Below are 27,087 nucleotides of genomic sequence, written 5' to 3' on the forward strand. Positions count from 1 at the left end.
TGGTTATTTGGGTTTCCGAGAAAAGCAAACAAATATAAAAGCATTGTTAAACAATTAGACTGGTCTTTTGGAACTTTACACGCCACAATAATCATCTCTCTGCGGTTTAGTTAAAACCCTTCGATCTTGCAGAGAAGCAGTAACAATGGCGCAGTACGATTTAACTTCAAAGATAGCGCCCCAACTGGACAGGCACCTGGTATTCCCTCTCCTGGAATTCTTGCAGGAGAAGCAGCTGTACCCAGATGACCAAATCCTTAAGTCTAAAATCGAGCTGCTCAGCAAGACAAACATGGTTGACTACGCTATGGACATTCACAAGAGCCTCTACCGCACCGAAGAAGTCCCACAAGGTATACTCTTTTTCCTTATGATATCACACATAAAAACCCTAATGACTTTTTAATCATAGAATCCCCAGTAATGAAATCAGTCCTTGAAATGGATTTAAATCCTCTACATTTTGGTTTTTCTTTTTCCAGCTGGGTAATTTTTTCTTTTGGGTAAATTTTGGGTGGGGTTTTTTATCTGGGAATTTTTTTTGGGGTGATTTGAGAAAAGAATCTCTTTTCTTAAATTTCTTCTTGTAGCCCAAGTTTTTGGGCGAGGTCGGTGTTCTGGGTAAGTTTTGGGTGAGTTTTTAGGTCAATTTAACGTGTTTCAGCCCATGGGTTTACCGCATTCTTAACATTTTTAATCATGGGTTGTAAATCTGGTTATGCTCTAATGTACCATTCTCGTCACAGCACAGCCTTGCCAGATATCTTTGATTTCTGGTTGCCTTATTGTGGTGAGATGGATTTGAACGTGGGTCACAGAGGCTCTTTCAAATGCTCGCCATTGTCATTATACCACAGACACTTGGGCCCTTTAGGTTTTGGATTAGAAAGCATACAAATTCCCAAGTTTTATGTTGGAAACTATTTCGTTGGCAACATATCATACTTCATTGTGATTTGGCACTGCCAACTAGTGGTCCCAAGATTAAGCCTTATGATCCAATTTTCAATATTTTTATCATAGTTGCCATTAAACTTCATTATAGGAACATGGACTGTATCCCTGTTTCCATACCCACAATTTCTGGTGATTTTATTTACATGTAAAATAGTTATCCCATTATTCATTTTACTCGTGTATCCTAATTTGATTTGTGTCTCTGTCTCCATGCTGGTATTGGTATTGGTACCCATGCTTCCTGTTACTTATGGTTTTTATTTTCATATACATTCTTATCTGCTAAATATAAGTAAAAAGCCTAGTAGTGAATTCACTTGCAGAATAAATGGCCTATAACACTCTAGTTTTCGTATATAGAGTGGAAATTTTCAACTTTCCTATTGGTTAGGACAGTAAATTCTTTGCTCTAAATTATTATCATTATTTTGTTAGTTAAATGTCAGGTGAGGTTGTGGGCCACCTCAAACATGGTCTGGAGTTAGCTTGGATCTTCATTATATACTCATGATTTGTGAATATTTTTGACCCTTGAATCTAGCCTGTATTCATTATATTAATAACGTCCCACATGGCTGGTGGAGTTATAGGTCATGCTCTACCAAATATATGCTCGTTACATTGACACCTACATCCTGGGCATGCAAATATGCAATTTTTTCTGTTCACAGGACTGTGAACTATTTGCTGTAAATTATTGTGATTACCTCATTTTTGGTTAAAGATTAATTGTTGTGTTTTGAATAGCCACATGTGATCTTGATTTTAAATCTCATGGGCAGATTTTCAATTTTGTCACTTCTAGATGAAGTGACTTACTATAGTTTTTGGTTTATAATACATGTAAATCCTTTGGTTGGTTGGGACTGTGCATTTGTATTTGTAAACTATTTTATGGGTTACATTATTTTCTGTTAAACGTTTGATGCTGAATGGTGGCTTGGAATTGGCTAATTGCTATACCAAATCTTCAATGGAAAATTTGACAGAGCCACATTGTAAATATTAGAAAAAATTATGAAAAGAGGGACAAGCTTCCAAAATGAAAACACAGGCTTAGCATGGTTTGTTTTTTAATTGTTTGCAGAAATGACAGACCGTCGTGTTGAAGTAGTTGCAAGGCTCAAGTCCTTGGAAGAAATGGCAGCACCTCTTATCTTTTTTCTTCAGAATCCCTCACTTGTTCAGGAGCTTCGTTCTGACAAGCAGTACAATCTCCAGATGCTCAATGATCGCCATCAGGTTGGATGTTCATTGCTGTTTGTTTTCTCTTTACTTTAAAATCCTTTTGAATCCATTTGATTCAGAAACTTTAATTTTACATTTAAAATGTAATAAAAATATGCATCTTATGTGGAGGGTACTACCACATTAATGGATCTAGTCCCCAAAGCTCCTTTCCCCGTACTAGAATTGTACTGGAGATACCAGAATTGTTGTGGATGATTCCAGGGAAAATTCTAGAGACTTTTTTTGTATTTTCCATAGCATTGCTGAGGGTTATATTTTAATCAGCATAATACACTCAACCAACATCAACATATTGATATTGCTTAGTTTGGTTTGAGTGCCAGATTTTATCATGGTATCTGTTCCATTTTCATTTTGAGCTGATGAAACGCAAGGCCCAAACGCTTCCTTTTGAGTGGTTTGTTGTTGTTGTATGGTTGTACTTGCTGTCTTACCACTAGACCATGATGTATGTTGAGTACAATGAATTTTTAAAAGATTTTTTTAACAATGTAATCTTTTGTAGTCTTAATTTGAGGTTATTGTTTTTTCTTAATGGATGTACCCATTTATTTAATTTTAAAAATGTATGATATTAAACTTTTAAAGAAATCATAATACACACAATTTTTGAGAAGCTAATACTAGGGACTACATACCTACAAAATGACATTTCTTAATGACTTCATTTGATCCCCTCTAAAGGTGGAGCAAAATTGTTTTTTTGTAAGCATTTTGATGGTTGTGGAGACTTTAGGGATTTGATTTACGCCTAGTGGTTTTTTCCAAGAGGGTTTGATTTAACCCCCTTAGATGAAACCCCATTAATGTAAAACCATTACTATACTTGGGCTGTGCCATTATTGGGCAAGGTATGCAAGTGGACAAGTAGAAGATTTAGGCCATTTTGGTTTGGCCACCCTCCACCACACTAGAACAATTGAGATGATTCTTTGGTTGATATGGCTACTACTATAGAAGATTGGTCCAGGGTTTTTTTTTGCAGCATCCTTGATTGACATGACAAGTAAACAAGTTTTGCATGATACATCACAAGAAGTTTTTGACAAGCTTAAGGAGGTAATCAACTCATGCCTTGTACTTGCCATACTGAACTTCTCACAACCTTTTGTTGTAGAATGTGATGCTTTAGGAGAGGGAGTTGGATCTGCTATAACGGAAAAGGGGTACCTAATAACATTTGAGAGTGGAAAATTGAAATATTTAGAAAGGGGCTTTTCTATTCACAACAACGACATGCTTGCCATTATGCATGCTTTGGCAAATTTTATATAGTATTTGGTTTGTGGTAGAATTGTGGTTTAAACAAACAACTTGAATTTCTTCTTTGGTCCGCAAGACTTGAATGTTGGGTAGAAAAATGGGTAAGTTCGTTCTAAGCTTTCAATTTTGATATATAATATGTGAAGGGAAAAAATAATATAGTTGTTGATGCCCTTTCTAGAATGCTTACTATCTTTCTATTCTTTCCATGTTTTGCAATTGAAAGGTTCTTATTATAGTCGAATATGCCAATAACACAATTACTACTAACATATCAAATGAGAATGTGAAAGATGATAAGTAGGTGATAGAAAATGGTCTTATAAAAAATGTGAAAGATAAGTATGTGATAGAAAATGGTCTCATGTTTTATAAGAACAAAGTCTTTTTAGTACCTAAACTAAGAGGAAAGAGTAGTTTTTGAAAGCATTGCATGGCACCCATTGGTGGTCACCTTGGATTCTATAAGACATACGAGCAGATTAAGGCAAGGTTCTCTTGTAAGGGCTGTAAGGGTGATGTACTTCGATAGGTTAGAAGTGCACAAATTGTCAAAAAAACAAGGCAAGACATGTTTTTTTTGCAAGATTGTTGCATCCATTACCTATTCCCAATTGGAAGTGGGAGAGCATGTCCATGGTTAGTTGGATTCACAATGTTTTTTACATATCTTGCTTCAATAGGTCATTGGTCCAGCATATTGCCCCATTAGTTGATTTACCACCCTTGATGATGGGGAAACTTATATTGGTGTTAGATGCCAGCATTGGCATATGGGAGAAGAATTTTAGGGATAGGACTATTAGAGAGTGCTTGGTTCATTGGAAGGGCCTACTCACAAAGTATGCTACTTCAGAGGGGCTAGAGATATTTGAACAACCAACACTACAATGCTTGTGGGCAGGTAATCTTGGGAAGGTGTTGGTGACCATACATGCAGCTCCATTTATTTTGAGGATTTGCTTTAAATCATAAGGCTAGGGATATCTCATCAAACGTGGAAACAAGGCTAATGATCAGATCTCATGTTTTGCTTGTCAAGATGCCTTGGCAAGAGTAAAGATCATGCTGTCCCAAGGGGTTGTGTGGGAAAGGAAGAGCCACTTCATCAAATGCAATAGAACATAGGCATGAAAGGACTAATGGATAAGGATGGATATCTCCTTAAGGTTCAACTTAACTAAGGGGGGTGTTTCATGAGATGTGTTTTCTGAAAAGACCATAAACAAACAATGATAAAATGAACCTTGAGGCAAACCATATCCCAAACCACACGAAACTCCTATAGACTTGTCACTAATTAGTAATGTGTTGGTTTACCTTGGACCAAGGGTATAACACCTCTATGAGTAGATGTAGTAGGCACGTGGAGACTAATTTGTATTCCTCTTAACCTGTTAAGGTTTGTGATACAATATCTCACTTCACACATGGATGTGATGGTAACAACAATGCAAAATTATTGTGAATGGTCTCCACAAGGCTAGCAATTACTTTGCAACAGTAGGGTTGTAGAATCAAAGCGATGTAGTGGGTCAAGTAACTTAAAATTGACTAATTGGTTGATGTTTTTTCTAAATGTGGTAAGGTTGTGGTTTGTTGAAATGCACTATAGATCTTTGCCTTCATTTAGTAGGGCAATAAAGTCAATTTTTCATCAATCAAAGGACATCACTTAGATAAATCACTCCTCTATGACACATTAAATAAGATGTCATGGAGGGTTATGTCCTACAAATTCACACATAAGCTGGGCTCTACGTGCAAAGATGAAAAACACACAATATTGTAGGGTAACCATATGAACATATCTAACACATCCATCAATAGATCCATGCACTTTCAATGTCTCTTTGAAATGATTCCTTATGAAAACATTCACAAGGGATTTTATAGCCTTTGCGAAGACAAACCGATCAAAAGCAACATTCAAATCAGCAAAAGTTATTTAAACAATTTGCCAAACTATTAAAAACATACTAAGTACAAACATTGATGGAGACATTAAGAAGTTCAAAGGTCATGCTTTATATTCATTCCTTTGGTAACCACAAAAGTAATGTTGCATCAATACAATGAGAGCTAGACTTATGCATTTAACATTGTTTAGCTCAATAAAGACATAAGGCAAACTTTACTCTTTCTTTTTCTCTTTGTTTTGCTATTATACCACTAACCAAAAACTGAGTAACCCAACATCCAATCATTTTTTCATCTTCAACTTGCTATTATATAGCATCTATATTCAAACATTGGAGAGAAAATTCAAATTTATGTCATCTAATTGCCATTAGACATAGACAACGCCTTTTCAGGAGGTTGAATGGGATCATGCTAGATCAACTCAAAGATGATCTCGAGACTAGGCATCATGAATATGAATCACTAGAACACCAATGGAGAAAGAGAAATAACTAGGTAACACAAAAATCTGCCTCGGGCCATTAATAGATCAAATCAGCATTAAACACACCATCATGTTGGAAGAAGAAGATTTTGAAATAATCAAGAGTGCTCTGACATGAATGGGGCTCAAAAAAAGCACCCAGTCCATAGCTTGCAAGAATACACCAACTCTTGAGAGACTTGAATTTGGATGCCACTTGAAATTTGGATGCACACATGGAAGCAAGGAACATAGACGATTGTGGGAAACACATCAAACACTTCAAAATGATGAGCAACAACTATTGTAGAATAAAATGACAAGAAAGCTTGAAGTCACCATTGTCATGTCGCTACAAGAAAGCTCAAATTTGTTGCAAATGCATTGAACACTTTGACAATTGTTGGGGTAAGGATAAGAGCAACCATAAACCACACTGATGGCTAACCTTTGATAACATCACCGCCCAATGATGAGGAGCCATTGTGGATAAGTATTGCACTATAGGAAGGAAGAAAACCATTACAAGATGAACCAAGACAACTTAAAAAACAACAAAATGGAGCAATGGACAAGAAAGACCAATTACTGCACAAAGGAAGAATTACAAGAAGTTAGAAATAGAACTAGTAAGTAGAATATTAGCTCTTAGCAAAAACAATACCATGAAAAGAGTACATGATGACAACTAACAGGAAAAGCAGACAAAAACATGTCACAATAGGGTAATGGGATACATCATACAATGCATTAAAAAGCAAAGGAGAGGTGGAAGACCACTAAACACCATAGGCAATATTGCATTTGAAAGATAACACAGAAGAAAAGCTTTCGGTAGTCAACAGAGCAAAAATAAAGCCAATAACATACATTTGAGCCAACATGAAGATAGCACAATGAATAAAAGCATTAGAATTAATCAAGAATTCGGATGCAAGCCAATATAAGGGTGGACTTGTAATGTTCCCCTTCCATTAATTCATCTTGTAGTGTTGTATAAAGCCCATTGCTATAATTTTTTTGATGAGCTGGAGGAAGAAGTCTCTTTAAAAGGGGGCTATAATTTGTGAAAATTAGAAATAACAAATTTTAATGGCATTGTTTGTTTAATTTTGTCAATTTTTGTCAGTGCATTATGGGTGTTACAAATTGACTTTTCAAAGAGGGCAGTTATGTTGCTAGAGTGGCTGGCTGAGTTATGGTGTCATTTTGACTTGAATAGCATACGCTATTTTTGGAATGCAATCAGATTATGAGTGTGCTGGGATTTGTTTGTTAGAAGAGTCTTCCTTTTTGATGTTATATTTCTGCATTAGTGTTTTGTAGCTGATTTGAGGATGAAATCCCTTGAATCTTGAAACCAAAGGATGAAACCCCTTTGACTCTCTTCAATAGTCTCCTCCAAGGGCTGCAATTTTAAAGGATATAATAGAGACAAACACTAACTGTTGATATGAAATGGAATCTCACTATAGTGTGAGATATGTTAGAAGAGGGCTTGCACCATTATCTTTGATGGTTGGAAAAATAGGATGTTTAGGATGTTAGGTTTCCTTGTTTCTTCCTTAGGTGGAATAATTTTCCTAAGATTCATTGATGCTTTAGGGAAGATGAAAATTATATAATTCCTCTATGAGATTCTAGAGAAGGTTGTAGCTAAGTTGGGTGAGATCAATTTTGTTAAAGTAATTACAAACAATGCATCTAATTATGTTGTAGGCAGACTTTCTCATGAGAGGCACTAATCTCTTTTTTGGATCCCGCTTCTTGCCTATTGTCTTGACCTTATATTGGCATTTTGTGGGTCAAATTTGTTGTAGGTCTTGGTCACCATATATATAAAACCATAGTTGAACTACTCGCGACTCGGCTCGACTCGCCAAGCCCCTGGGAAAAAAACTTGGTGAAAACTCGGGAAAAACTCGGAAAAACTCGGAAAAAACTCGACAACTTAAAAACACGCTTAAACTTAGTAAAAATGCATTTTTTTTGCAATTTTTAATGAGAAGATGCATCCAATGAGTCAATAAATGATAACACAAAAGAAACAAGCTGATTCTAGATATATTTAAATGCAAAGTGTCTACAAAATCGCATCCTCATGAGGAATGCTGATGGCTGGAAGCCTGAAGCAAAATAGTAAATTACTAAATAGTTTTTGTAAAAACAAAAGTAAATACATCATTACAAATTACAATTACAACTTCCTCTTCCCAGCTCTAGCAAAAACATGGGGAGAGGTAGAACTAGAGGGTCTAGACTGTCTAGTTGTATAAGTCTGCTGTGGGACTAGGCGTGACCGTGCCTCCTCGCTCGGTATGGTTGATTGAGACTCATCCTCCATCCTGGATGAAGCTATGTCTCAACCTGCCTTTGGCACTGGCAATGAATCCTCATCCTCATCCTCATCCTCATCCTCCTCAATGTCATCCAGCCTGAAACCAAATCCACCCCCCTCCTCCATAGCCTGCCTCTCCAAATCAGTGATGTCAGTGTCAGAAAACAATGGAGGCTGCTCCCGTGATGTCCAATCACTGTAAGGATCTATATCATCCGAGTCAATTGGACCACCTTCTAGTTCCTCTACCTTCTTTACATGCAATCGAAGATTATATTGCACGTAGACAAGGTCATTGAGCCGTTTTTGCGCTAACTTGCTCCTCTTCTTTGTGTGGATTGCTTCAAACAAGCTCCAATTGCGCTCACAATAGGATGAACTGCAAGGCTGACATAAGACTCTGAGGGCAAATTTTTTGAGATGTGGGGTGTTTCCACCCCAATTTTACCACCAAGCATCTGCAAAATAAATAAAATGGAAAAGTTAGAAAGCAAAGAGAAAAGAGAAAACATAATTTATCAATCATTTTAGTCTTTAGATCCCAAAATCCAAATGGCAAATGTTATACTTTGGGTTTGAGTGGTTCTTCCTCTCTTAGCCAGCTCTGAAGAGAATAGTTTACCCCTTCCTCCCTCATAATTTTGGAGCTCACTCACAATGAGGTCTCTCTCCTCAACATCAGGTACCATCCTCTCAATGCATGTACTGAGGCCCTCCATGACATCTCCATTCGAATCTGAGTAAGAACCCCCGAACCTAAAACGAGGGTTGAGGAAGTACCCTGCTGCATGAATGGGTTGGTGGAGCTGATTGTTCCACCTCCTATCAACAATTTCCCAAATGGGATCAAATTTGAACCTATCCCCTTTGTAGTAATTTTTGATAGACTCCTTGGCCCTATCATGGCCTCATAAAGATATCCCATTGGGGTTTTATCCCCATCCACCAAGCGAAGAACTCGAACCAAGGGCTCTGAAACCTACAATTGAAAAATACAAATTACAAAAAGATCAAAATTTAAATAATGAAGTTACAAATTAGTAATGAGAGACTTGAATCAAGAATAACTAAAATTTAAAAATTAAAGTTTTGAAGTAACAACCTTCACAATCTCTGTAGCCCTTTGTGCAAATTGGTTGTCGAAGACTATGCATGCGACAACCTCTCCTTTAGGCTTCTTTGAATTAGGTGAGTTAAGCCATTCTCCACTCACAAACATTTGTTTCAAAGAAGTCAATGCAGCAAGAATGCTTTGCAATGCCAAGAAAATCGTTGCAAACCTTGTGACACCAGCTCTCACCAAATCTCTCCCTTGCGTGTGTTGTCTCATCAAATTTAGGACCCAAGGGTGATTGTAGATATATTTGGTGATCCTCCTTGCATCTTCCACAACTGGAGTCACCCACTCAAGTTTTGCTATGTCCTCCAAAAGAAGGTCAAAGACATGTGCTGCACAAGGTGTCCAAAGAAGAGTGGGGTGCCTCTCTTGGAGGATTCTTCCTGCAAAATAAGAATTTATTCTTAAGAAATATGCAACCAAGTAAAACAAAGCCCACAATAATTGAGAATATTGCTAATGCCTAAAGGTGATAATTCAAAAGGATTCTACTTGCTGACACCTATGCTGCTGCATTATCTGTGATGATTTGCACCACATTCTCTACCCCCACCTCCATGATGACTTGCTCCAACATTCCAACCAATGTTTCTGCATTTTTCACCTTGTTGGAGGCATCAACAGATTTCAAGAACACTATATTGTCCTTGCAAGCGACCAAAAAATTGATGGTGCGGTTCTTGCCATCTGTCCACCCATCAGAAAGAATGGTGCAGCCATAATTTGCCCAATCAATTTTTTGATCCTCCATCACTTCTCTTGCCCTAGCAACTGCATTTGTGAGCAACCTGTAAGTGCAAAGTGAAATTAGGTCTTAGTACACAATTTTGATTTAATAAACAAGAAATCTAAAAAATAATTAAAAATGAAATCAAGTGGACTATGTAGTAATTTACTAACCTCCCACTCAAATCCCTGCGAGAAGGGGCCTTGTACCCCTTTCCTGAAACTGTCATAGCAGTCACCAAATTTAGCCAATAAGCATTCTCTGCCACATTGAAGGCAATGTTGTTGAAGTACCAAAAATCAGCAACTGCAATGTTAGTTTTCTCATGTACCTCCTTATTCCATCCACTAGCCTCTAATGATGGTTGTGGTCCAGGTGTGTGTTTGGGCACAAAATAATCACCTATCGACCCTGATCGTTGTGATGGAAGTGGAATAGTGCTAGGTACTCTACTAGAGGAAGCAGAAGCAATGGGCGAGCTAATGGTGGGTTTGCGGATATGTGGGCCACGCTGAGAGCCCACTATGCCCTCAAGTGCTTCTTCTTCCTCTTCAAGGTCAATAGAAACACCTTGAGATTCAGCTATGGCTGATCTCATGGCTAGCTTTGCCCTCTCCCTTTGCAATTTCTTCTCTTCCCCAGCTGCAAGTAGGGCATTCATTTGTCTTTTAATTTCTTCACTGGTCCCAGGGCATGCTCTAGCATCATGCCTATCTATTCCTGCAAGGTGGTATTTGAGGCGGTTGATGCCTCCATGAAGTATTCTCTCACACTCTATGCATATAATTGACCCAGGATCGGGTCCCTCATAGGCATACCTCCATGCCCCATCTCTAGCACCTCTAGGACGGGTGCCTATAAATCCAGATGGGCATGGATCTAGTGGCCATTGCTCCCTTGCCATGATTAATGCTTACTTAACCTACACACACAAAGTGAAAAAAAAAATTAACATATTAGTTAAACAATTTAGCACTAAGCAAACTATCTACATTAGTTTAAATAAATTTAGACATCATTCGAAGTTTTTTTAAAAAAAAAGTATGGTTTGAATTTTTTTTTGAAAACTAGATTCTTCAAAAAAATTGTGAAAATTCAACAAAACTTGTGTTAAATCTTGTGTAAATAACTTAGAAATGATTTAGACTACCTGGGAATCATTTGTAATCAATCTAAATGCAACAAAAAATAAACAAATTGTTTTAAAAAAGCATAGAAAAAAAAATTAAAAAACTTACCTAGAATCTGATTTTCCCTTCAAATCCACTTGGAATCACTCAATAATCACCCCAAATCACCTTGCAAGCCCTTCCAAGTGAGTTTCCCCCTTCTCAACCCAAAACAATATTGGAAAAAAAAAATGAAAGCATTTTTAAGTCGTTTTCGGCTGATAAGGAAACGCAGGCGAGTTTTTTGTTAAAACTTGCCGAGTTTTTGGCAAAAACTCGCCAAAAACTCGGTGAGTTTTCCTGGTGAGTAGAAGTCGTTACTACTCGCCAGGTCCAAAAACTCGGCGAGTTTTTGTCACTCGCCGAGTTTTCAATGAGTGTGTCATCTATGTATAAAACAATGCTTGTGTCCTTGTTCCAGTGCTGCCCACTAAGTGTTGAGATGAAATGGAATCTCACTATAGTGTGAGATATGTTAGAAGAGGGCTTGCACCATTATCTTTGATGGTTGGAAAAATATGATGTTTAGGATGTTAGGTTTCCTTGTTTCTTCCTTAGGTGGAATAATTTTCCTAAGATTCATTGATGCTTTAGGGAAGATGAAAATTATATAATTCCTCTGTGAGATTCTAGAGAAGGTTGTAGCTAAGTTGGGTGAGCTCGATTTTGTTCAAGTAATTACAAACAATGCAACTAACTATGTTGTAGGCAGACTTTCTCACGAGAGGCACTCCTCTCTTTTTTGGATCCCCCCTTCTTGCCTATTGTCTTGACCTTATATTGGCATTTTGTGGGTCAAATTTGTTGTAGGTCTTGATCACTATATATATATAAAACAATGCTTGTGTCCGTGTTCCAGTGCTGCCCACTTTGTGATCAATTTTATCACATTGTAGTATTTGCTTAAACATGTTTGTTAGTGACAAGTGATCCTTGTCTTCAAACTTGACTATTGATGAGATAGTTGATGTTTTGGATTGGGTCTTTGATGAACAACTTGTTGGCTTTTGGTGTCAGAGATAATGGATATAAGTTTATGTTGTTGTTTCTCTTTTACTTTATTATATTTATGTTCTTTTTATTTGCCTATGTTATTTTTTAAGCATACTACTTGTTTATTTTGTTTTTAAACAAGATATAGGGCATTTAGTTAACCTCTTTTGTGGTGTGATGAGGAGAAGCCCATGATGGACTATGAGGACAAGGACAAGGCCAAGGAGGCCATTAGGACATCCGTGGCGGGGTTGATGTAAATATCATCCCATAAGGGAAATTGTTGATTGACAATAGCTTCTTTAACCTCATAAACTGTTTACATGCTACATGCTATTTTATGGATTCAAAATTCTAACTTATATTAGATTTTAAGACACTGTATAATTATAGATTGGATAGAAGTTGATTATTAAATTACAACAATGATTGTCTCCAAGACCAAGACCTTAAGATTTGCACAAGAGAATCTTTTTGCATGAGATTATGCAAGGCAACTTGAAAGACATTGCAGGGTTGTAAAAGCTGTTTGAGGTCATACTTTTAGATTTTTTGCATTAATGCTAATTAATGAGGCGGATCTCTTTCTCATTTTAGAGGTTTGGTGGGAGATGTTGGGTGTTAAAATACCATATGTGACTCCAGACTCAACCATACAATGCTTTAGGATGCTGGCATAATCGAGTTTTGTTTGAGAAGTGCAATAGATTGATGGTGTAGAGGTTGACAACCTTGTCTATGTACATTGCAACCTTTGCTTCTGCTATAGGCAAATCATGGGATCTGATTTCCACTACATTCGAGGAGGTTGCTCCACTAAAAAACACTTACAAATTATATTAAAAAATCTTGTTTCTTTCAGCTCAAATCTGTTTCTGTACTCATTTGATGTATGTGTATTTCAGCAAAGTGGCATGCAATGGATTATTTTTTTCATGTCTTTAAAGTTGATTTATAGAACACATACAAAAACATGTGTTTCATCAATCAATATCTATACACCATGCTTTATTTTCAAACAGCTGATTCTGTGCTGTTTTTTGTGTTGAGTTCAAGTCTGGTAACTATGGTTAGTACCAAAGAAGCATTAATCGTTTGGGGAATTAATCGGCAAAACAAAAGTATAAGGATTTTTGAAAAAATCGGGAATTAATGGGCAAAAAATCGGATATAGTATAAAAAATAAATATATTTTTAAATTAAATATAGTATAAATTAAATATATATTAATTATATATTAAAAATGATATGATATACATTATAAATTTAAAATAAATATTATTATATTTACATTTATTAATGGTCTATAAAGATACGAATTTATAATTTATAATTTTTAAATTATTTATATTTCTAATTTACAATTTTATTAAATTATATAATTATTCTATATAGTTTAATAAATGACACACTAATATAATATATAATAATTTTAATTTACAAATTATTTTATATATATTAATTATGTATTAAAAATTAAATAATATACATTATAAATTAAAAATAAATATTATTATATTTACATTTATTAATGGTCTATAAAGATGCGAAGTTTTAATTTATAATTTTTAAATTATTTATATTTCTAATTTACAATTTTATTAAATTATATAATTATTCTATATAGTCTAATAAACTAAAAACTAATATAATATATAATAATTTTAATTTTTAAATTATTTTATATATATTAATTATATATTAAAAATTAAATAATATATATTATAAATTAAAAATAAATATTATTATATTTACATTTATTAATGGTCTATAAAGATACGAATTTATAATTTATAATTTACAATTTTATTAAATTATATAATTATTCTATATATTTTAATAAATGACACTAATATAATGTATAATAATTTTAATTTACAAATTATTTTATAATGTTAATTATTAAATTCTTTTTAATTATATATTAAACATATAGTAAACAATAATATAAATGAATGTAAGGATTGTCGCTTATAATTTTTTTTATAAATACCTATATAAAGTTTATAATCTCCCAAATTAGATGTCATAGTTTTTAATTTAGAGTTCAGATTTTAATTTAAAGTTCTCAATAATATAAAGTTACCAAAAATAAGGAAACGACGGAAAGCTTATTCTCCATTTCTCAAGCTTTATCAGTTGCAGAAACGTTATTTCCGATTTTTTATTTATAATTCACAGGTGAAACAGCGAGACAAGGTGAGGCTTTTATTCAAAATGCAAACAAAAATATTTAAGGTTTCAATTTTCAGCGATACAGAAAGTCATTAAGGTTTTGCAGAGGTCAAAACGTCCGGCAAAAAATTAAGGACAAAAATTTCGAACCCTAACTGATTCCATGCAAACTATACCCAGAATCGGTCTATTTTCACAGGTGATTTTTAGGGTTTATGTCATTTTTTTAGCTGAGCAGATATTTCGCAATTTTTAAACACGATTTTGCAGAGTTCTACCCGCAATTAATCGGCCAAAGTCGTTGACTGATGGTCAACGATTATTTGGCCCGACTTTGGAGAAAAAATCGGCATTTCTGACGATTCGCGATTATTCACAATTAATCGCGACTTGATGCCGACTTTTGCTTCTTTGGTTAGTACAATGCTGCTTCTTCTAAACTATTTCTGCATCTGAATCCTTATGTTCAGTGACATCCATCCTGGTCGTAACTTAATCTATCCTTGAGGACTGTAATTGCTGTTGTTAAGAATTGGGATACTTTACTGTCTGATTAAGCTACTTATCTGCCCATTCAATTATCAATAGTCTTCCACGCTGAAGCTCTCGGCTGTATGATGTATGTCTGCAGGTTTATGACCATCCATAATATTTTAAGTCTTTTTAGATGGCTCAGGGTGGTGCATACTGAAAATATTTTTTTTCCAGTATACAAAGTCATAGTTTTTTGTGATGTGGTTCATCATCCTATTATGAATGCAATTATGTGAGGGGATTAATGTTTTGAATCAATGTTTAGTTGACCCACTTTGCATTCAGTTTCATGATACACTAAACCATAAGCGTCTAGATATGGTTCCTTTCACATGAATTAATTATTTATTAAACTTATCCATGTCAGGACTCTTATCAGTATATTACCTCTCCATGTATATAAAAACCTTTTTTCTCCCATTGTGCGTCTCCATAAAGAGTTAATTAGAGTTTTGTCCTTTGCTGTGTAATCTATGTTAGATTCTGTATTCTTGAGCTTTATCACATTCTATAGTTTTGACTCTTGAGTGACTCTTTGGAAGGTATTGTTTGGTAACTTATGTTTCTCTCCAATTATGATATGATGAAAATGAAGGAATTTATTATATAATGTCTATTCGTATGAACTGATGTGCATTTGTTAAGCAGATTGGACCTGATCAAATAGAGGCATTATATCAATATGCCAAGTTCCAATTTGAGTGTGGTAACTACTCTGGGGCAGCTGATTACCTGTATCAGTATCGTGCTCTTTGTACAAACAGTGACAGGAGTTTAAGTGCTCTGTGGGGCAAGCTTGCAGCAGAGATTCTGATGCAAAATTGGGACGTTGCTCTTGAGGAACTTAATCGCCTGAAAGAAATCATCGATTCTAAGGTTTTGTGTAGTATTGCTGTCTATTTCTGTATGCATGTTTTGTACATGGCTCTTTGCTCTTTCTGATTTTGTGTTTGGGAATCACAGAACTTTGCATCTCCTCTCAATCAACTGCAAAGTCGGACATGGTTGATGCATTGGAGTCTTTTTATATTCTTCAATCATGAGAATGGAAGAAATGGCATTATTGACCTCTTTTTCCAAGAGAGGTAGGTTGTATTGTTAATTTATTTCTTAGGATTTCAGTTACTATTTGTACTGACATGAATTTTCTTTCCCTTAAAATGTTTGTCATTGGTTTCAAAACAATTGTGCTATGCAGCTTTTATTATATAGGGAAGATGTTCATATAATCTCTCTAGAGAAGGACATGATCAGAGGGGTTTATTTTCTTAATCAACAAAGCATGATTAAGGGTTGGATCAAAGGGAATTTATTTTCAGAACTTTATATTATGAATTTTGATTGTTTATGATTACATGTTTTTAATTTTTTAATTTTGTTGCTTGATATAGTTTTCTTTTGTGTTTTAGTCTGACATGAAATGGATAATGTGATTACCATGTGTAAATAATGATTGAAATAGGCAATGTGCATTAGTATTTTTAGACATATTTTGTTGATTTCTTGCATTTGATATTTTTTTGTGTGTCATTGCAAATGAATATGGGACCAGGGACATTTTTTTAATGATTTATTATTGTTTCTTTTGCTTAGAGGAGAACTCTGTATTCAAGATGGAAACAAGGCAATCATGATATACAACCCTAGAGTTCCAATATCTGTCCATTATGGTGCCATGTCAGATGAAAAATGTCGTGTTTACTAAATTTCCCCTGAGATATTCAGTAGTCCCTTCAGGTAAACCAATCCTTATTCTCTAATACAACCAAATTTCACAAAATAACATACCAAACAGCAAGTACAACAAAATGATATGCTAAACAGTTAATACAGGAAACTGTTTTATACCAAGAATTCTAACCTTTTCCAGTAGTGACAGATCATAGAACCAATATGGATATGGAAACAAAAACACATAGCTAAGTTAAAAGAGATTTAGACCAAGGCATCCAGAAAAGAGTCAAGTCTTGGATGGTTCTATAATCTATTCACTGACTAACAAATCCTGGTGGTATTTCAGAGCAAGGTGTTAATCAGTTATGCAGATTCTTCTGTATGACAAATACTTCCACTTTTTCTCAGATAGGCATGCAAAATCAAATAGAATCTCTAATTAGTTCCCAGTTTTTTCTTGAATCATTACCTTGTGAAAAGACAGTTATTTCAAATAAGGGTTGACGGACACTTGTTTTAGTTTTCTTCTCATTGTTAAGGAGCTTATAAATTTTGCGAGGATCTAGACCCAGATTATTGTTCGGTGTCATAGGAGAACAGTATGCCTAGATGGAATTTGTTGTTGGCTATCTTGAAAGAGTTCACTGTTCATTCCTGCTCTTTCTAACATGAAGAAATTCAACTGTTGTTCGAGAGGATTAGACAGACTCAATGTCTTCAACAGAAGCCAATAATAGTTATTTGATAAAGGGGCTCTACTACTAGCCACAAAAGACTAGAGCTGGAGTCAGTTTCTACTTTCTATATAACATTCATGAGCTTACATTCCCTTGTGTCCAATAAGCCAAACTTATACCTAATTAAATGAGGGTTTACCAGCTCCTCAGTCCGTAGGACACAAACCTCCACTTCGCTGTACCGTGTTAATGAATTGGGAGCTTGCTTGGCAGTTTACCTTGGGGAACGCCATCTTTACCATTTACTCTAAGTGCCTAGGTTGATTACTTTTGGAAAAACATACTCCCCATGTGATTACTGCATACTCCTTTTATGCCAGCAACTTAAGGACTGCTTCTGGATATCTCATCTAGCTTTGAAATTGTGTCAGCAGGAGGGATTCAAACTTACTCCATATCTCCCCAATATCCAATCCTTGGGGGTATGCTGGTTCTAGTCTGACAAAGGATTTGACATTTATTAGATTTATTAAGTGTTGCATTTGAATACTTAGTATTTCTTTATCTAATTTCTGGTGTTCTTCTTGTCTTTAGGTATTTGAATGCTATCCAGACAAATGGACATCATCTTCTTCGATATGTTGCTACTGCAGTGATTGTCAATAAAAGGAGGAGAAACATGATAAAGGAGCTAGTTAAAGTTATTCAACAAGAACAATATGCATATAAAGATCCCATTACAGAATTTATGGAATGCTTATATATAAACTATGATTTTGAAGGGGCACAGAAAAAACTGATTGAATGTGAAGAAGTAAGTTTATATTAGTTTATATTATCTCCTTGATTCCTGTCATATGCCACAGCTCAATTCACATCAAAAAGTTATATCTAGTAATCTAAATTAAAGAAAGAGTTTTTGCCTGCTTGATGCAGCAAAACAATTTAATGATTTATCTAATTGTATGAGGCACCTGACTGTTGAGAAGTATTCTTAATTCTTTGTAGTTTGTGCCAATTGTCAATGAGACTAGTTTTAAACATCTCATACACACAATGTGTTCAATGTCGCGGATTCTATTTTAAATAAGTCATGAGGTAAAAAATTTGAACATAATATATGAATTTTAGTTTGCATCAAGGACAAATGAGTATTTTATATTTATATATCTATTTGACCCTAAACATAGGAACATATGGCAGGTAATACTGAATGATCCCTTCCTTGGTAAGCAAGTACAGGAGGGAAATTTTGTCACAGTGCCTCTGAGGGACGAGTTCATGGAAAATGCCCGTCTTTTCATTTTCGAGACATACTGTCGTATTCATCAATGTATTGACATACGGTAAGAATGTATAAAGTTTGCAATGTATTCATGCAACCACAAAAGTAGCTATCTTCTTTTTTAATCTGTATTCTGGTTTCTATTTTCTTGTTCTCTAATTGCTTTATAGAGCTGTGTCTGTTGAACATTGTTACTTAAATGTTCAAAGAGTTGAGTATAATCAACTATATAAAGAAGTGCCCCATGTATAGGGATAGTCCAGAAGTGGATGCTGAATCATTGACTGGGCTGTAAATTTTTGAGACTTAGGTCTTAATTCCCAATCAAACAGGCCCCTGATATTTTTCAAAATTGTATTAACTTAATCCATTTTTTCCAATAAAATAAAATAAGGCAATGAAATATTGGCCTGGCTGAAATTACTTCGGAAATCAGATCAGTTTTGTTACAGTCTATATTGGATATCCTTTTCCCTGCTTAACAAGTTTTGCCATCCTGACCATGTTTTTTACTGTTTGTATATAAAATTTATTGATTTTCCTTCAACTAAATGCCAATTAAAAAGGATTTGACCTTAGACATGTTTGCTTTGCCCTCAGTTATAATGGCCTGACAGTATCATTTGACTTTTTTGCTGCTTAAGGTGGCTTCATATCTCACGCAACATAAAAATACAATGCTCAATTTATTGGAAGCTCCACAAGTTTATTTGCTCCTGATAACAAAGTTCAAGTCAGCTTTCTGATCTTCCGTGCTTCTAATAGCTGGTGTGGCATTTTGAGGCTGTAATTTGAAACTCAGACTTGACAAGCCAGAAGTTTCACTCAAACTCAGCAAAATAACAATACATAATTACTTAAAACTTAACAAAACTCAAAAAAATCAGAAATTAAATCATTTAGAAAACACATAAATCTATTCTGGTTATCAATTTGTCACAATTCAAAGATTACATGTGTCATATGGCCCTCAAATGCTCAAAATTTGAAATTTGAAAGGTTCAAAGTAAAATAATATTTTATAATAATTTCCAAAATTTCAAAGTCAAATAATACGTTGAAATTATAAACAACTAAATACAATCTATATCCTCATGTTTCCCCTTGTACTACTAATTTTGGGCCTTGAACTAGAAGGTAATTTCAGAATCATCATGAGGAGTGATTGATTCCTCAAGAATGTTTTCTTTTGATCCCTCTGCCGCTGTTGCTTTGCTCTCCAATTTATAGACATTGTTCTTGGTGAACATGACATTTGGTGCTTTTTCGACAATACAATCAGCAAATGTATCATTGTCATCCTGGGCGATGACATCTTGAAAAGGATTCCACTTTTTTTGTTCAAAGATGATGGTTTTAATGCATGAAGACAAGTCATTGAGGTGCTCGAGTCAACCTATTTCTTTTGTGGCATGGATGCTAAACAAATCTAACTTTTGAAGATTTGGTGTGGCAACACCATAAATTTTTCACCACAAATCTACATATCAAACAATTAGGGAAATGAAAGCATAACCTTATTAAGTTAAATTGTAAAACCTCAAAGCTTAAAACATTCAAGTTTCTAGTCTTAACTTACTAAGTTAAATTTTAACATGAGCATTAACTTGTTAAATAAATTTTTTGAAGTTTAGAACTTGAAAATTTTCAAGTTTCTAGTTCTAATTTATTAAGCTAAAAATTAAAGGACTGAAATTTTAATGTGGCTACTAGATTTCCCTCCTTCGAATTGCTTGATTGAAGGAAGAATCTTCCCCTTTTCACCCTTGTAGATCTTCAACTCATCCAAAATTTTGTTGTCGTCCTCTCAATGCATCAAGGCTCACCACTACTTCCTAACCAGTCTAAAGGTATCATAGAATTTAAATTTTTGGTTTAGGTATTAACCACCACAATAATGCAACATGGTTTCTTTGACCATGTCCATGGCCTCATAGAGATGACTCGTTGACATGCCATCGCCTTCCACCAAAAGGAGAACCTTGGCTAAAAGCTCCATTACATAAAAAAATGAAAAATGAATTTTAAATTATTAGGAAAAAAGAAACAAAAGAAAATCAGCAAATACTAAAAGCCCCCATAAAACTTCTGTTTGTAATTGTTACTTACGTTGAGTATCACAATTGAGTGAAGGAATTGAGGCTACAATGCTTTTGGTTGCAAATCATGTCATTTTTGATTGCACAAGCTCCTTGCTCTTCATATGTTTTTGCATCAAACCAAGGACCCAAGTGTGCTTGTGGATAAATTTGGTGATTCATCTAGTGTTGACAACCACACTTTTGATCCATTCAATCTTTTCAATGTTTTCAAGAACTAAGTTCAAGCAATGGGCAGCACAAAGGCTTGAAAAAGTGACTAGATGCATTATCTGAATGAGTCTCCTTGTGGCTACTGCATTATCTATAATAGTTTGGACAATATTCTGTGCCTCAACCTCTTGTATCATCCCTTCCAAGACTTTCCACAAAGTATCAGCTTTCTTGACTTCATGTGAGGCATACATGGAGTTTGAAAATACCAATGTGCCACTCGAAGCAAGTAAAAATTTAATGAGTGTCTTGTTCCTTCCGTTTGTCCATCTGTTGGAAAGAATGTTTGAGCCTTTTTTTTCTTTACTTTCTTTTGATCATCAACAACAAGCCATGTTACTTTCTTTTGATGGCTCCTCTAGCAATGGGCCATTGAAATCCTTCGCTATTGGAGTTCTTATCTTGTACCAGCAACTGTTCATATGCTAACAAACCCTTTTCAATATTGGTTGTTCGCTACATTGAAATTTGCTGCTACCATCCTTATCTCATAGTGTTTTTTGGTTTGAAGTGATATCTTCAAGCAGAGGTTGTGCCCTTGGAATATTTTGATGAACAAATAAAATTGGTGGTGGTTAAACTCTCTTTAGAGGAGGAATGCCAAATGCATGTGCCAATAAAAGAATTTGCAGATGATTCAGGTTGGATATTCATCTTGATTCTCTGCTGCCAGTGCTTACCTTGTTCTCATCCTTTCCAATTCGCTTACATCAAAATTAGAAAGTAAGATGTACGTATACTCATCTCACTTTTTCAGGCACATGCAGATATGTCTTCACATCCCAGCCAACAATCCAAGCAAAGGCAAAATTTTAACCTATTGATTCCTTCTCTCATGGTAATCCCAATGTACAATGCTTCCATTCAGGGTTTTTCCCGCTGTTGCTTCCCATTGCCATTGCTTATTCTGTACATAGAAAAACAGAAAATTTCATTAGGCTTTTGGGTCTTGGTAAAGTAATTTCAGCTGTGCTTTGGATTTTGAAAAAAATGAAGGAAACACATTAAAAAAGAAAAATAATGCAGCACAAGCATGAAGGGTTGGGAAATCAGAAAAGCAGAAAAAATTGAGCATCTTAACAGCAGGGTTTCTAGCGTTTGCTCTTTTGAAATTCGTTAAAAATGGGGAAAATAGTAGAGATGAAGAATAAATACCTTTATTAAATGCACTGTGATGTTGGTTCAGTCTTCAAATGCTTTTGTATCACCCATCTCTGCTTAATTTGCACTTGTTGAAGACTGAATGAATGAAAAAATGACGTTTTAAAGCCCAGTTTTTCCTTTTTTTGGGGCAGGTGAGTCCTAGCTCAGGACTCCAGAGTCTGAGCAGAAAACTCACCAGGTTTCAAGGAGAAATGCAGGCAAAATTTGCTGAGTATTAGGCATAAATTTGGTGCAAGAGTCTTGTGCAAGTCATGCAGGCAGCCTTCTGACTTGCAAATTGCATGATTCTGTGTGAGTTCTCCAATTAATTCCGAACCAGGCTTTTCTTTGGCCAGGTTTCACATTTTTAAAACTTTGTTGACAGATTAAACTGTATATTCAAGCTTCAGTTGGTCCATTTTTTATAGACAGAAATTAGCTTTCCTTAGACTTTATGCTTCTTTCTCTGTCACTATATATCTCTGCTTAAAAATCTTGGGGTTTGACTCTGCAGTAGTGATATTCATGTATAGTGGTGTTACCTAAATTGCTGGTGTCTTTAAAAGGAATACCATCTGTTAATTTTTTTAAATTTTTTATTAATATAGCAAATAATGGGTTACGATACAAATAATAGGAAGTCCCACATGAAAATCATTATCAGCAAGAGTGGCAATTTTACATCTCTCAGCCCTGTCCTTTGCATTGTAGAATTTGTGAGTGGGAAACTATCATCTCCCAGTCTTTACACTGTCAATTTACAGCATATCCAGCTTAAACTTGACAACATGATGAATCATTTGTTGTTGCAGTATTTAGTTTTATCTGCAGCACAAGTTTTTGAGATTGGTTTCCGGATTTGACTGCATAGAATTATTCTTGAATCTTTTCCAAGATTAGAACCTTGGCTGGTCATCAAGGTAGAAGCCATTGCTTATAGATCAGCTATGTTCCACCAAGTTTTGGGAATTGCGATGGTAGGGCATAGGGGGTTGCATTTACGGGATGAATTTTTTGGGAGACAATTTTTTAAGGGATGACTACTAAAAAACTGAGAAAACTTAAAAAATATAGAAAATATCAAATATTCATATGATAACATTGATAAGGCACATCATATTAGAACCTTAATACATAAATAACAGTAGAGTTGAATTGATATTAGAAAATATCAAATATTCATATGATAACATTGATAAGGCATTCATCATATTAGAACCTTAATACATAAGTAACAGTAGAGTTGAATTGATATTTCATAACAAGATTTAATTGCTTTTATTGTCAATATATATATATATATATATATTACAATAAAATACTCAAGGGCTACAAGTTTCAACCACAAGATGACAAAAACATAAAAAAATATGCAGCTACCTTCAAACAGCACTCAAGAACACTGCATCAAAATAAGAGTTTGAGTCCAAGTCACCGAAATTATAAAAGACCACCTTATCCATTGGAACCCCAACCAATCCTTCCTGTTCCTTCTCATCAACCTCTATGGCATCCTCAGGATCAATATCTTAATGTGTGTTTGGCTTCTCCAATTGGCAAGAGCTAAGCCTATTCTTTTGACTATTTGGATGAAGTTACATCTAAATCAGTTCCTTTATGCAATAGAGGCATTGACAACTTGTCAAAGGAGATGAATGGCAAGTATCCTTAACTTTGGTGCATCCTTGCCATGCTATATCCACCATCCAATAGGGTCGGTTTGAGCTAATGCAGCTCTATTCATCCTTGCCTCTAGTTTGCTGAATTTTGGATCACAAAGATTAATCAAGGCTAGTGACAATGTTTTCAGTAAGGTAGACTTCTCATCACTATACATCTTTTTAAGGGCCTTCACGAGCCTTTCTTTCACCTCTCCATCATCAGATAGATGTGCTCTTGTAGGCCTTGCTGTATGCTATTTGAGATTTAGAGCATTGGCTATCATTTGAAGAGGGATGTTAATTGTGTTACACTACTGTGTTACAATGGGCTTAATATGTTTCTTATAAAATCCCAAATTAGGCTTCCTACTCTGAATGGGTTTCTTCATCTGCCCTTGCATACTATCAAATGTTTCATAAATCTCTCCTGGCCTAGGAGAGTTTGTATCAGCATATTCTATGACATGCACAACATGTGAAATGGAGGAGCAAACATATCTGGAAAGAATGAAAATAATTGACAAACTAAAAATTTAAAAACAATAAATTCAGAAATATAATAATAAATGAAAATAAACAATTTATTAGAAGTCAACAATGTCTTACCTCATTGCGGACCACCAATCATCAAGGATTTTGTATTTTACATTCTTTTCTGGAGCAGTGCTTGCCTTTGGCCGTCTATCCCTCTTTGAATTATATATCATCAACTACAAAGGCTCTTGCATCTTAAGCATTCTCCTGAACAAAATAAAGTAGATGGCATATTTAGTTTTCATGGGCTTGACAAATTCTTTTCTTAAAAAGTCCTAAACAAAACAAGTGAGGTATGATGGTTGCAAATAAAATTCTTTATATTTTTTAGTTTTTGCCACCATTGCCTTCGCCCATCCATCTTTCCATTGTTTTTCAATATGTTGTTCAACGCATGCATATGAGTTCCAAAAAATGTGCTTATAAGCATCCTTCACCTTCAAGTTAGTTTGCATGGGTACAATCTGTTAGTGCTTTTACAACATTAGAGGCCCCAATCCCTTCTATAGCATCTTTAAAAATAAAAAATTGAAAGTTGTCTTTTCCTCCTTAAACAATCAATAGCTCTAAGAAAATAAGAGTCAATTAGACATGTGACAACGCCATTGATGAGTGGTTGATATCAAATATTGGTCCACCCATTTAAGATGATAGAACAATCATCCCTTGGCCAAACTTGTTTCATCTCCTCCACCATATTCACCTGGAAAAAGATTCTCTAAGGAGGGAGGTGCTACACTATGTTATTAAGAGGGGATAAATGAAGGAGCATCATCAATTGCATCTTTGAACATTTGTTTACTATATAGACTCTAGAGAGTGTGTTACATGACATAGTAAAGCATTGGCGTAAAATAATTGGTAATAGAAGACTTAGCCACTTCTTGTGATTTTTTATTAAACATGTTTGCAACAGTAATGACCCTTTAATTTCCTCTTTGACTCTCAACATCTATTGATTGGGTAGGCAATGACAGACTAAGCTGCGAAGACTCTATTGATGTTCCCTTATTTTTTGCATTACTTTTAATGAACAACCTTGTCACCTTGACCTTCCCTTCTGTGGTCATTTTTTCACAACTTTTTAACCCCTTGCCCATTCTACTTCCCTAAGAATTTTTTTCTTGTCTTTGTCTATGGTTGTGATAAATTGTAAAAGCAGTGTATTTGGATTAAATGGGCTTTGTGAATAAGTTGTTTAGAGTTCAAAAGGACATTCAGATGGGTTATTTGAATTTACTCTCCTTGCAACACTCTCACTCTTAGAAGAACCTCCGACATTACTTCTACCACCATGGGCTCTTTGTTGAATTTCAATTTCTTGAACCTCACTGTTGCCCATTGCTTTTTTTTTCTTGAAAATTCAAATGACAACTACAAGTGTAAACTTAAAACAAAAGCAAACAGGAAAACCCCTTCTAGGTTTGAAATTGTGACAAAAACAAAAAAACTGCAAAATAAGTTGTGAAAATGAACAGAAGATAGTGAACTTACCTCAAATGTATGTAGTTTGGCACTCTCTAGCTTTTTTCTCATCATAGTTACCCTTATTTCCACACAGCTGTTCTCTTTCTTTGTTTTTCTCTTAACAAGTTGAAAAATGGCAAAATGATTTTTTTTTTTTTTTGATTTTAGATGTTAGTGTTTGAATTTTAGGTTTAGGTTTTGTGTAAGGGTATGGGTAGGGGGTGGTGGCCCGGCTCAAAATTAGATTTGGTGGGCTCTACCCCTGTTGATATGATTTGAGTTGACTTCCCCAGAGCATGTGCCCTCTTTTTCTATTGCCCTTTCAACCAAGACAAAGAGATGTGTCAATTTAAGTGTTGAGCCCTGCAAAATTAAGTGGTCACTTAATTTTTTTTGAGTTTGAATCTAACTCCAGCTCTAGTACGAAAGAAGGTATATTTACCCATGTAGCAAGGTAAGTAGGACAAATCAGAGTTCGCCACAACAGTTTTTGCCTCTCAACTTTTCTTGACCAGTGGAAACTTGGAAACCATTTTTCAAATAAACCCCTTTTTTGTTTGCCACTGTTGCCACTCTCTGCTTTAACAGGCTACAGTCTTCTCTTATGGGTCTTTTATTGCTATCCCTTGTTGAGCTTGTTGATGTTATCTCCATTAATATACATCTTATCCATTATTTCAAATAGGAGAAAGCTGCTCTGTGGATGCAGTTTGGGAATTTGTGGAGACATACACAAACCATATATATAAGCATTTTTCCAATTATCTTTGGTTTCTCATAGAGTAAAATTTGTTCCTTTCAGAATGCTTGCAGACAAGCTAAACATGAGCTATGAAGAGGCTGAACGATGGATTGTGAACCTTGTAAAGAACGCAAAGCTAGATGCCAAGATTGATTCAACATCAGGGACTGTTGTCATGGGAACAAACCACACAAGCATGTAAGTGAACCTACTGACTATTTAATCGAGATCTTTTACTTGCGTTTGTTGCTGTATATTTCTGGGTAGGACAATGTGCAATTGGGTACACCTGATTCATCTGTGATTGTCCTATATAGGTACGAGCAAATTATAGAGAACACCAAACAATTGTCAATGCGGACCTATGTCCTGGCAAACAATGTTGCTTCAGCGGCTGTACCTACTGCGCAGGCGGCCTCTTCCATGCGGGTATGAAATTGAAGCTCCCATGGTTTACTTTGGGGAGTTTTATATATTACAGGATGAGTCATTCCAGCGGCTGTCAAAACTGATTGAATTCAATGAATTTTGAGTTTGGGCCTGTATTGTTATTTCAACCAAAATTTTGTTGAACCCATATTTTCTGGTGGATTCAAATTTTTTTGTTAAACCAATTTTTTCTGGTGGATTTGAAAAAAGTTATTTTTTTATATGAATTCACTTTTTTCCTTCTTGAACTGCA

At 35.1% G+C, this 27,087-nt stretch overlaps 1 protein-coding gene across 1 annotated transcript; it reads left to right on the top strand.

The window, feature by feature from the left end:
- Positions 1-27,087, top strand: LOC131059856 (eukaryotic translation initiation factor 3 subunit E). The gene is made up of 8 exons (XM_057992913.2): positions 1-353; positions 2,045-2,199; positions 15,559-15,786; positions 15,874-15,995; positions 17,856-18,075; positions 18,465-18,607; positions 26,466-26,603; positions 26,723-27,087. The coding sequence occupies exons 1-8, from the start codon at positions 146-148 to the stop codon at positions 26,838-26,840; spliced, it is 1,332 nt and encodes a 443-aa protein (XP_057848896.1). The 5' UTR covers positions 1-145; the 3' UTR covers positions 26,841-27,087.

Source organism: Cryptomeria japonica, chromosome 10 (genome assembly GCF_030272615.1).
Source record: "Cryptomeria japonica chromosome 10, Sugi_1.0, whole genome shotgun sequence".
In the NCBI taxonomy this organism is placed as follows: domain Eukaryota; kingdom Viridiplantae; phylum Streptophyta; class Pinopsida; order Cupressales; family Cupressaceae; genus Cryptomeria; species Cryptomeria japonica.

Coding starts and splice junctions, on each gene's coding strand:
- LOC131059856 (XM_057992913.2), top strand. CDS start 146: ATGGCGCAGTACGATTTAACTTCAAAGATAGCGCCCCAACTGGACAGG. Junction 354..2,044: donor CACCGAAGAAGTCCCACAAG/GTATACTCTTTT, acceptor AATTGTTTGCAG/AAATGACAGACCGTCGTGTT. Junction 15,787..15,873: donor AAGAAATCATCGATTCTAAG/GTTTTGTGTAGT, acceptor TGGGAATCACAG/AACTTTGCATCTCCTCTCAA.